Source organism: Odocoileus virginianus, chromosome 29 (genome assembly GCF_023699985.2).
Source record: "Odocoileus virginianus isolate 20LAN1187 ecotype Illinois chromosome 29, Ovbor_1.2, whole genome shotgun sequence".
NCBI lineage: Eukaryota > Metazoa > Chordata > Mammalia > Artiodactyla > Cervidae > Odocoileus > Odocoileus virginianus.
The window spans coordinates 1,124,113-1,135,853 of NC_069702.1; the positions used below are offsets into that span (position 1 = coordinate 1,124,113).

General features: G+C 40.6%; 1 protein-coding gene across 4 annotated transcripts in view; it reads left to right on the plus strand.

Annotated features, from left to right (window-relative positions):
* Nucleotides 1-10,112, plus strand: part of SPATA18 (spermatogenesis associated 18) — a 47,448-nt gene extending 37,336 nt beyond the window's left edge. For 3 of the 4 annotated variants that reach the window (XM_020890156.2, XM_020890155.2, XM_020890157.2), the window contains 4 exons: nucleotides 1,664-1,787; nucleotides 4,719-4,802; nucleotides 9,005-9,050; nucleotides 9,313-10,112. In XM_020890156.2, coding sequence (XP_020745815.2) covers nucleotides 1,664-1,787; nucleotides 4,719-4,802; nucleotides 9,005-9,050; nucleotides 9,313-9,320 — 262 coding nt within the window. In that variant the 3' untranslated portion in view covers nucleotides 9,321-10,112. Of the gene's footprint in view, nucleotides 1-1,663; nucleotides 1,838-4,718; nucleotides 4,803-9,004; nucleotides 9,051-9,312 lie in introns of those variants that run through there. The other variant, XR_002313295.2, reaches the window with a different exon arrangement.
* Nucleotides 10,113-11,741: the final 1,629 nt, after the last annotated feature.

The following is an 11,741-nucleotide window of genomic DNA, read 5'->3' on the forward strand; positions in this document are numbered from 1 at the left end:
ACTTATGGACAAGGGCGGAGGGAGGAAGGAGAGGATGAGATGAATGGAGAGGGTGGCATGGAAGCATATACACTACCATATGTAAAATAGCCAGTGGAAATCAGGCTCACACTGAGTCTCTGTAACAACCTAGAGGGGTGGGAAAGGGTGGGAGGTAGGAGGGAGACTCAGGAGGGAGGGGACATATGTACACCCATGGCTAACTCATGTTGATGTATGGCAGAAATCAAACCAATATAGTAAAGCAGTTATCTTTCAATTAAAAGTAAATAAAAATTTTAAAAAGTGTCCACATTGAATGTAAACCCCAAGTTTGAACTGACCAGACTAGAGGGGCTAACACCATTTTTATTCTCTATCAAGTCTTCTAATTTATAGTAGCTTTTCTTTCTTTTTGAGCCATAGAACACTGTTGACTCATTTTGAGTTCAACTAAACCTTTTTTTTTTTTTTTTTTTTACTTTTACTGTGATTGAGCCAATCATCTGTGCAGTTACATGCTTTTTATTTGTTAAAAATTTATTTATTTTTAATTGGAGGACAATTGCTTTACGATATTGTGTTGGTCTCTGCCATACATCAACGTGAATCAGTCACAGGTACACATACGTCCCCTCCCTCCTGAACCCAGCCAGTTACATGCTTTTAAGACTCAACTGCAGGACCTTATGTTGTTATCTTCGTAGATTTAGCTTATTATAGTTCCAACCTCTTAAACTGTTTTTTTTTTTTTTTGATACAGTCATCTGTTTCTTTTTCCCTACCCACTCCCCACCTTTGAACATTTTTCCTGTATTTCATGGGAGTCATTGATGAACATATTGACTTACCCCAGGATTGAGAGAGAGAGAGAGAGTGAGCCCTGGGCACCTTCTTTCTCATTGACCCATTAACTACCCATTTTGGATATGATTATTGAACCAGTGTCTAATCTACCTACTTAAGTTAATCACCCACCTATATTTCTCTTATTTTGTCCACAAAGATAACATAATAAATCTTGTAGGTGGCTTATGGGACTTAGAGATGCTCTCCATCTCTAGCGTTTCCCTGAATTACAATTCTTGTAATCCTGAGAAGGAACAAGATTAGTCTGACATGACTTGAGTTTTTCTTGTTGTTGTTATTGTTAATTTTAAAAATTGAAATACAGTTGATTTGCAATGCTGTGTTAGGGCTGCTCCGTTGTACAATGGATAGCACACTGGACTTCCACAATGTTGTGTTAATTTCTGCTGTACATCGTAGTGATTCAGTAATACATACATATGCATTTTAAAAAGTATTCTTTTCCAGATGGTTTATCATAGGGTATTGAATATAGTTCACTGTGCTACACAGTGGGACATTGTCGTTTATCCATCTACACATACTAGTTTGCATCTGCTAACAGCAACCCCCACTCCACCCCTCCCCTGACCTCCTCCCTCTTGGCTGTTCTCTATGACATGACTTATCCTTACTGAGCTCATGTTGGGTCCTTGTTATAACTGGTTCCTATTCTAGGAGCCCACAACTATCTCTTTAGTAATAGAATCAGGATCCATATTTATCTAGGTTTGAACAGAATAAAAGATGAAAATTTTACACTGACCCTCCCCTCCCAGTTAGGCTACGTAACTGCTTAACCTCTCTTGCTTGTTCTTCTATGTGTTCGCAATAGGTACCGTCGAAGCTATGACTCCGATTTCACGGCCCCCTTGGTCTTCTATCACGTGTGGCCTGCTCTCATGGAGAATGACTGTGTCGTCATGAAGGGAGAAGCTGTCACCAAGAGAGGGGCTTTTGTACGGTGGCCTTGTGTAGTGACAGTTCATCCCAAGTGTTTGATTCACAAGTTCGACAACATTTATAAACCCAAAGATTGTATAAAAGAAGTTCATAAGGGTTGTTTGATGAGATTTCATACAAAGGAGAGGAATGGGACTGGTTGTGAAAGAGCGGATTCTTTTCCTTGATTCATGAGTCTTCAGAATTTCCTGGCAGTCATTTCTTTGTCTATTGCTTTATTTGTAAGATGGAGGTGGTTTAGTTGCTGAGTCGTGTCTGACTCTTTACCACCCCATGGACTGTAGCCCACCAGGCTCCTCTGGGATATCCCAGGCAAGAATACTGGAGTGGTTGCCATTTCTTCCTCCAGGGGATCTTCCCGACCCAGGGATCGAACCCACATCTCCTGCCTTGGCAGGCCATTCTTTACCACTGAGCCACCTGGGAAGCCTCTTTGTAAGATAGAACTGGTCCTATTTGCCTTTTTCATCTTATAAAAACTGCTATTATACTATGCCATTATAAGGGCAAAGCCTTTGAGTTCACTTGTTGGAGGCTTTCTATATTTCTAAGCATTTAAAAGTGATTGATAAACTTTCAGGACACAGTTGGTCAAATATTTATTGACAGTTCTCTGGAAATATGTCCTGTTTGGAATGTGTCCTGTTTTTCTCTCCTTGGTATGATGTGTAAGGAGGGGAGGGATGGAGAAAAAGAGGGCAGAGGAAGTAGGGAGAGAGTAGTCAGTCAGTTTCCTATATACATGAGCTGTAGAATGCTTTGAACAAGTCAAATAATTGGACAGCCTTCAAAGTGGAATCCTAGGTATGCAAGTGTGTGAACATGTGTGTGTTAAGGTGGGGATTGGGTGTTGGAACTGGTTGCTGTGAATGCTTGGATATTCTGCACATTTCCCATGATGGAGTTTTACCCTGTCCTTCCTAGAAGGAGGTAAGTGAATTCTGGAGAGAAGCGCCTGGGTCCAGAGCAAAGCCACCATCTGGGTGGTCTCAGTTCCTGCCCTCTTTGACTTGGAGAAGACAGGAAGTGTTTCATGGCAGCTTTTCACATGCAGAGTGTGAGAAGCAGAGTAGTATATTTTAAAAGAACTTAAGGAAAGGATTTTTGCAGCTTAAACATCTCACTAGAGCAAATAGTATCTCAGTGAAATATTCTGTGCAGTGAAAGCTGAGGCTGTAGAAATTGGTTGTGTTGACTTGAGAACCACACATGCCCACATGAAGTGATCTCATAAAATGTGCTTCTTGCCCTTAAAATAATCACCCTCTGTTAAGAAACTCTTAATGTAGACTGTCTGCAGTATACCTTGTAAGGGGAGGAGAGGAAATAGCCACTATTTCTATGTTCTGCATCAAATAGCAATTGCCTTTTAACTTCCTTTGTCTCTCTCCTTAAGTGCACCATCAGTATTTACCCAAGCTGAAACTCCCAAACTTAAAGAAAATACCTTAAAATCAAAAGCAGAAAAGGAAAGTGTTGGATGAAAGGATCTGATAAGAAGACTTTGACTAGTAAAATCTCATTATAGGAAATAATTTTCTTTTTTGAGCCTTGATTTAGTTAGAGAGTAGAAAGTCCACAGTGGTGATTCACTCATGCACTCATTCATTAATTCATTTTATTTGGTAGTTATTTACAACCCTAGCACTCTGTTTAGGTGCTTGGGATCCAGCAATGAACAAAACAGCCACAAATTCCTGCCCACATGGAGCTTACATTCTCCAACAGTTGAAAATGTCAACGTAATTTCTAACAGCTTCTGCATCAAAACAAAGTTCTGTTGCAGGAAGGGAGACCCCTTCCAGGGCCTGAAACTGGGCACTTGTCTAACACTCGGAAACAAATTGTCCGAGGAGACACGTGTGCTGACAAAGCAAGAGATTTTATTGGGAAAGGGCACCCGGGTGGAGAGCAGGAGGGTAAGGGAACCCAGAACTCAAGATACTTCTTGGGAATTGGGGCAGAGGTCTCTTTCTTCTGTAACATTTTCCTGCTGTGCATGGGCTTAGGCCTGCCTAGCAGAGCAGAAGTCTCTCTCTACCTGATCTAAGTCAAGGTACTTTTTGCCTAAAACCAGCATTTACCCTTGTAATAACAGCAATTTAGTTTGAAACTGTTGGCTCCTCTCAGAGATGAAATAGACAGGGGCCAATTCCCAAGAAGTATCTTGAGTATGAAGTCTCTCGGGGGGAGCTGTTAGGGGAAGCACACTGATTGAAACCGCCCACCCTGGCCAGGCACCACAGTAACCGTTTGCATGAGTTGTTTTATGACAGGAGGTCCTGGTAAGGAACATGGAACTAATAAGCCACCACCAAATGGAAGAGTTTGGGAAAGGTCAAAAGGAGACACCACCTGTCCGACCACCTCCCAGAATCCTCTCTGGCATCCATCTTGGCTGAACAAGGCTTGCACCACCAGGAAGGACTCTGAGTCAGAATGACTGGCTAAGGACAACCTGGAAACTAATCCCATCAACATAAAACCCAAGACTGTGAGCCACGTGGGAGAGCAGTTCTCCTGGGTTCCCTTGCCCTCCTGCTCTCCACCCGGGTGCCCTTTCCCAATAAAATCTCTTGCTTTGTCAGCACACTTGTCTCCTCAGACAATTTATTTCCGAGTGTTAGACAAGAGCCCAGTTTCAGGCCCTGGAAGGGGTCTCCCTTCCTGCAACAGTTCCATTAGCCCCAAGAATTTGAATATCCCAAAGTTCATTGTAAGGAGATTTCATTGAGAAATATCCTAGAATTATTGTCAAATATTGGGCAGCTATAAGAAATTAGTGTACCTCATGCTGATGACCAGTAATAGGCAAGTGTAATCATGTCAGAAAATTTCTTGTTCATTCTATGGGATATAAGTATTGTTTTAAGCCATATGGGCTCTTACAAACCATTGACTATTTTTCTCTTTCTTTTTTTTTTCAGTGGAATTCAGTACGACCTATAAGTCGATGTCGAAGCAGGAGTTTGAGCCCCATCTGCCCTCGTTCCCGTATTGGTTTAGGCATGGTACCGTATCTGTCTCATTGTTTTTACACAAAATCATCTTATGTATTTTTTCATCCACAGTTACCTATAAAAGAGGTGATGGTAAGTCTGGAGGTAGAAAGAGAACCTGCTGAAGTCAGCTTAGATTGATTTCTATCTGACCTTGGGCTAAGGAATTTATGATTCTAGAAAGAAGGAAATAGAGCTAGTTTTTTTTTTTCTTTATTAGTTATTTCATTGCTTTATTTTTATCTTGAAATGAAAATGGGTTATTAGCTATCAATTAGTCTTCTGAACAGAGAATGGGACATCTTAAGTCAACTGATCTCTGCACACACCAGTCCCTGGTTCCTCTAGAAGTTCTTGTATGAACTTGGAGAAATTGCTCAAATGATCTGGATTTCAATACTGTATAAAAGGCATTGCAGGTATTGATTTTCCTCCAAATTTCACAGTAGGAAGAATTAAGATTAGTCTCTGTATATTTGTTCTTAGGATTACTAATAAGTCTGTCAAAGAAAAAAAAAAAAGCAAAAATACCTCTGAAGACTGTGGCAATAATACCCATAAAACCTGACATTATTATGAATCACCACTGTTCATTCATTCAATCATAATATTTAGTTAATGCCTTTCGAATACATGTCTGGACCAAGACATGTGGATACCAGATAGGCTAACAATTTGCTTTTCCTTCAAATAAAAATTCCTTAAGTATTTGTTCAACCTAGTTTTGGGGAGAATGGTGAAGAAGGAGGATCGCATTTGTCAAGGCTCCATTTCTCTGAAATTATCTCTAGTGATGCAACTCTAGCCCTACACTTCTAAACCCCTCTCAGCAAAACATTATGTTTAATAAAGTTCCTATCAAACGTTTATCCTGTACTGCGTTGATGCTAGACTAGGAGGAGAGGGGCAACACACAAATGATTAAAACATGTTCTCTTTCCTGAATGGGTTTCAATATAGGAAGATCAGTATGGGAAGATCAGTATGATTTAAACAAAGGAACTGAATGTGGTATATGATAGAGTCCATAAAAGAGGCACCGTGTACTAAAGCCTTCAGAGGAGGCAGTAATTCCCTCTGGATTTGGTTCATGGGGGAGGTGGTATGTGATCTTACAGAGTTTTTATGGGTTGAGTAAGACTAACCATAGGAACAAAATGGCCTGAGAATGCAAAGGCATGTGTCAGACATGGTTCTTTTGCTCTTGCAGATTTTAATATAACTTAATTATCTTTATTGCCAAAGAAATATTCACCATAGGTAAAAGCAAAAGGATTGTGCATTAATGGGCTGATAAAGAGACATCTTATGAGTTTTATACTGGAAGAATAAAAATTCTCCTCATCCTAAGAGAGTGTTATATCAGAAGCAAGAGCAGTATTAGCCACTTGTTCTTACAGCCATGTCACGTTTTGACTCTGGACACTCACTGGAGATTTATCAATGGGCAGCGTCCCTCTGTGATAAGTACCTATACATGTTTGAGCCCCTCCTCTTTCTTTTCTCCCTGGGTAAACGAACTCTGGACGGAGGTTCGTGACATTGTACAGGAGACAGGGATCAAGACCAGCCCCAAGAAAAAGAAATGCCGAAGAGCAAGATGGCTGTCTGAGGAGGCCTTACACATAGCTGTGAAAAGAAGAGAAATGAAAAGCAAAGGAGAAAAGGAAAGATATTCCCGTCTGAATGCAGAGTTCCAAAGAATAGCAAGGAGAGATAAGAAAGCCTTCCTCAGTGATCAGTGCAAGAAATAGAGGAAAACAATAGAATGGGAAAGACTAGAGATCTCTCCAAGAAAATCAGAGATACCAAGGGAACATTTCATGCAAAGATGGGCTCAATAAAGGACAGAAATGGTATGGACCTAACAGAAGCAGAAGATATTAAGAAGAGGTGGCAAGAATACACAGAAGAACTGTACAAAAAAGGTCTTCATGACCTAGATAATCATGAAGGTGTGATCACTCACACTCACCTAGGGCCAGACATCCTGGAATGTGAAGTCAGGTAGGCCTTAGGAAGCATCACTATGAACAAAGCTAGTGGAGGCGATGGAATTCCAGTTGAGCTATTTCAAATTCTAAAACATGATGCTGTGAAAGTGCTGCACTCAATATGCCAGCAAATTTGGAAAACTCAGCAGTGGCCACAGGGACTGGAAAAGGTCAGTTTTCATTTTCATTCCAATCCCAAAGAAAGGTAATGCCAAAGAGTGCTCAAACTACTGCACAATTGCACTCATCTCACATGGTAGTAAAGTAATGCTCAAAAGTCTCCAAGCCAGGCTTCAGCAATGTGTGAACCGTGAACTTTCAGATGTTCAAGCTGGTTTTAGAAAAGGCAGAGGAACCAGAGATCAAATTGCCAACATCCGCTGGATCATTGAAAAAGCAAGAGAGTTTCAGAAAAACTGTGTGGATCACAATAAACTGTGGAAAATTCTGAAAGAGATGGGAATACCAGACCACCTGACCTGCCTCTTGAGAAACCTGTATGCAGGTTAGGAAGCAACAGTTAGAAGTGGACCTGGAACAACAGACTGGTTCCAAATAGAAAAAGGAGTACGTCAAGGCTGTATATTGTCACCCTGCTTATTTAACTTATATGCAGAGTACATCATGAGAAACACTGGGCTGGAGGAAGCACAAGCTGGAATTAAGATTGCTGGGAGAAATATCAATAACCTCAGATATGCAGATGACACCACCCTATGGCAGAAAGTGAAGAGGAACTCAAGAACCTCTTGATGAAAGTGAAAGAGGAGAGTGAAAAAGTTAGCTTAAAACTCAACACTCAAAAAACTAAGATCATGGCATGCGGTCCCATTACTTCATGGCAAATAGATGGGGAAACAGTGTAAGACTTTATTTTGGGGGCCTCCAAAATCACTGCGGATGGTGATTGCAGCCATGAAACTAAAAGACGCTTACTCCTTGGAAGGAAATTTATGACCAACCTAGATAGCATATTAAAAAGCAGAGACATTACTTTGCCAACAAAGGTCTGTCTAGTCGAGGCTATGGTTTTTCCAGTGGTCATGTATGGATGTGAGAGTTGGACTATAAAGAAAGCTGAGCACCCAAGAATTGATGCTTTTGAACTGTGGTGATGGAGAAGACTCTTGAGAGTCCCTTGGACTGCAAGGAGATCCAACCAGTCCATCCTAAAGGAGATTAGTACTGGGTGTTCTTTGGAGGGACTGATGTTGAAGCTGAAACTCCAATACTTTGACCACCTGATGCGAGGAGCTGACTCATTTGAAAAGACCCTGATGCTGGGAAAGATTGAGGGCAGGAGGAGAAGAGAACAGCAGAGGATGAGATGGTTGGATGGCATCACCAACAAAACGCACATAGGTTTGGGTAGACTCCAGGAGTTGGTGATGGACAGGGAGGCCTGGTGTGCTGCAGTTCATGGGGTCACAAAGAGTTGGACACAACTGAACAACTGAATTGAACTGAACTGAAATAAACTTAAAACTTTTGATAAGAATAAAATGCATCTTCAAAGGTGAAACTATTGCCAAAATTCTGTCCCTATCCACCATTATCTCTTTACAAGACTGGTACAAATGTTTTTGGTTAATCTGATTGACTTGTTTGAGATTTCATAGGCAGAAAAGCGTCCATCTTTGCTAGTGTCTATTTAAAGTGAAGGCTCAGAGTAAGAATGATGCCTGCAGTCAATTATTTCTGAGCCATGTCAGGCTTATAGGTAACCGGGATAGCTGGGTTTTGCTCAGTGAAAGCAAAGATGAGATTTGACCTGTGGGTCTTTTCTGGCTTCCCAGGGACTCCCTTTAATAGGCAGCATTTTGGGCACATGAGATAATTCATATAAAGAATGTTCCAGAGAGTATTTGATAATTTTGGTCTTAATTAATCTTCATAATTATAATAATATCTTCTGGAAGTCATGGAATTCAGTATGGCCAGTGAGCATCCAATCTCAAAAAATGTTTAGCAGCTGTTAACAACCACCAGCACAAAAGCCAACAAAACCCAGGCCACTGAATAATTTAAGCTAAATTGAGTATATATGCACTTTGGGAAGTATAATAGGAATCATAGGGCAAAAACTTCAGGGCTAAGCCTGTAGCTGTAAACTGCTTCAGAGCAATTGTTTAGCTGGATTTAGGGAAAAAAACATCAAAAGGGTTCATTGTTTGAGCTTCATCTACTGTGTAATTTGCATTACACTTTTATATTTTCCAGATATCTCGAAGCCGGAGTCCTTCTCCGATAAGATGTGGATTGCCAAGTAAGTGGGATTGTCTAGGTGGAGCAAGGTTTCTGCTTTTTAATGTTTCTCTTAGTACTCAGCATGGAGCAGCAATATGAATGTTTTGCTTCCTGGAGAATGGCAGGCTACAGTCCATAGGGTCACAGAGAGTTGGACACGACTGAGCGACTAACACGTTCGCTTTCAAACTTGGATTAACCACCCATGTTTTGTTTAGGTCCTCTCAAAAGAAAGTCTAATAAATCAACTGTAATAATGAGCCCTTTGTTTTTCTCCCTAGGGTTTTAAAACCACCAGCCACGTTCCTCTGCCCAGGACACCTACAATGGCCAGCTTACCCAGTGCTTCCGCCTTCCTGCTGTGTTGCCTCAGACCTCACCTAAGCTAATGTGACAAGGCAATTCTGTGTATCACTTCACACAGAGAGTTAAATGTTTTGGCTTAGTGCATTTGTAACTGCAGATATATTGCATTTTATTTTATTTTTATAGATACAGATTCCATTAATTTGATAAAAACTATTGCCTAGGTGTTTAGGATCATATTCATTTGAAGCAAAGTCCATTATACAGGTTCAGGATTCTCAACCTGAAACACGAGGCTCTTTTATAACAGCTAAAGTGGAAAACTTTTACTGTGCTATGTCCAAAAGACAAGAAAAGTAATTTCAATTTGCAGACTGATCATAAATATTATAATTGGTGGTTTTAGATTTAGCTGGAAAACAATCTGGGCTGTTTTTATTTTCTTTGGGGACTTGGAAGACAGCCCCAGTCTCAAGTTGGGGAACTTATAGCATAACAGGGACTTCAGGCTACATGTACATGATGATGACTTAGGAAAATATAGTTCATTGGTTGGTTTCTCTTTTCCTACTTTCAAGTGCCTGGTTTGGTTTAGTTGAGCACTGTTGGTTGAAGCTACTTACTTGAGAGAGTTCTCTTGCTTCATAAATGTGGAGTGGTGATTTGGGTAGAAGTTAACTTGGAGACTATATGTTAGTTACCTTGTGTTTATCTCCTGGGAATGTTTCTGAATGAACTTTTAATGTACATGTTAAATAAAAAAGCTACATCCTGACATCTTTTACCTATTCTACTTAGTTGGTTATAAACTCAGATCTCCTAAGAACTCCATCTGACACCGATGGTTGGGAGTGTAAACTGGTGCAGTCACTATGCAGAACAGTATGGAGGTTCCTTAAGAAAGTAAAAATAGAGCTACCGATATAACCCAGCAATGCAGTCTTGGCATGTATCCAGAGAAAAACGTGAATTCGAAAGGATACATGCACCCCAATGTTCATAGCAGCACTATTTACAACAGCCAAGATGTGGAAGCAACCTAAGTATACATCAACAGATGAATGGATAAAGAAGATTGGTACATATATTGGAATACTACTCAACCATTAAAAGAATGAACTAATGCTATCTGTAGCAACATGGATGGGCCTGGAGATTACCATGCTAAGTGAAGTAAGTCAGACAGAGAAAGATAAATATTGTATGATATTGCTTACACATGGAACCTAAAAAAATGATACAGATGAACTTATTCACAGAACAGAAACAGACTCACCAGACTTACAGAACAAATTTATGGTTACACTGGGAGAAGGCTGGGGAGGGAGAGGCATAGATTAGGAGTTTGGGATTGACTTGCACACACTGCTGTATTTAAAATGAAATGCATTTCCATGAAAAAAAAAGAAAGGGACATGCCTGGAATGCAGAAGAGTTCTTATTGAATAGCTGATTAATAAATGACATTTAGCTATGCTAAACAATTAAAAAATAAAATAGGACTATTGTTTTTGATTTTTGCTTTGTGAAAAATTCAATTTAGAAAAATGTACTAAAGAAGAACAATTTTTTTAAAATCTTAAAAAGAAAAAAAGAACTCCATCTGACTGAAACTCTGAAACCCAAGGCTAAAAGCTAAGGGAACCATTTGTAGATTTTAAATAGAATGTCTGTCCCTTGATTTCTTCACTGTGAAGTACTGTTGAAAAAGTTCAAGCTCTTGATGGAATGATAAGTAATGTTCTTGCTTTTTTTTTTTTTGGTCCATTTTAATGCCGCCTTTAAACTCACGCTTCGCAAATGACAACTTTTGCCGTGTGCGTTTTAGAGAGAAGCTCTGGATTGGTCCCAGCTCAGTTTGCGTTAAGTTTAGCACCAGAACCAGCAGCTGGGGCTATTTGGGTGAAAACAGATAAAAACAAAATGAAAACCCCTACAGATAACGAAAAGAAAAACTTCTCTAAAGCATCTGTCTTTTGTGCTGGGACACAGGCGAGGGAGAGACCTCTCTAGCCTCCACCCCATAGACTGCAGCCCGCCAGACTTCTCTGTCCATGGATTCTCCAGGCAAGAACACTGGAATGGGTTGCCATGCCCTCCTCCAGGGGATCTTCCCGACCCAGGGATCAAACCTGGGTCTCCCATGTTGCAGGCAGATTCTTTACAGTCTGAGCCACCAACTTATTCTGAAGTGCAAGCTTCATTGTTCTCCCTCTGTTTGTGTAGTCACCATTTTGAGGCAGGGCCGAGTGCTGAGAGAAGAGCTCAGTGTCCAGGCAGATCCAGTTTTGACTTGGTCCTTAGCTTGCTTGGTGGCTTGAAGCAAGTTACTGCACCTCTCTGAGCCTCACTTTCACCGAAGAGTGAGGCAGGTGGATGGGATCAGTAGTTATGTCAACCCTCC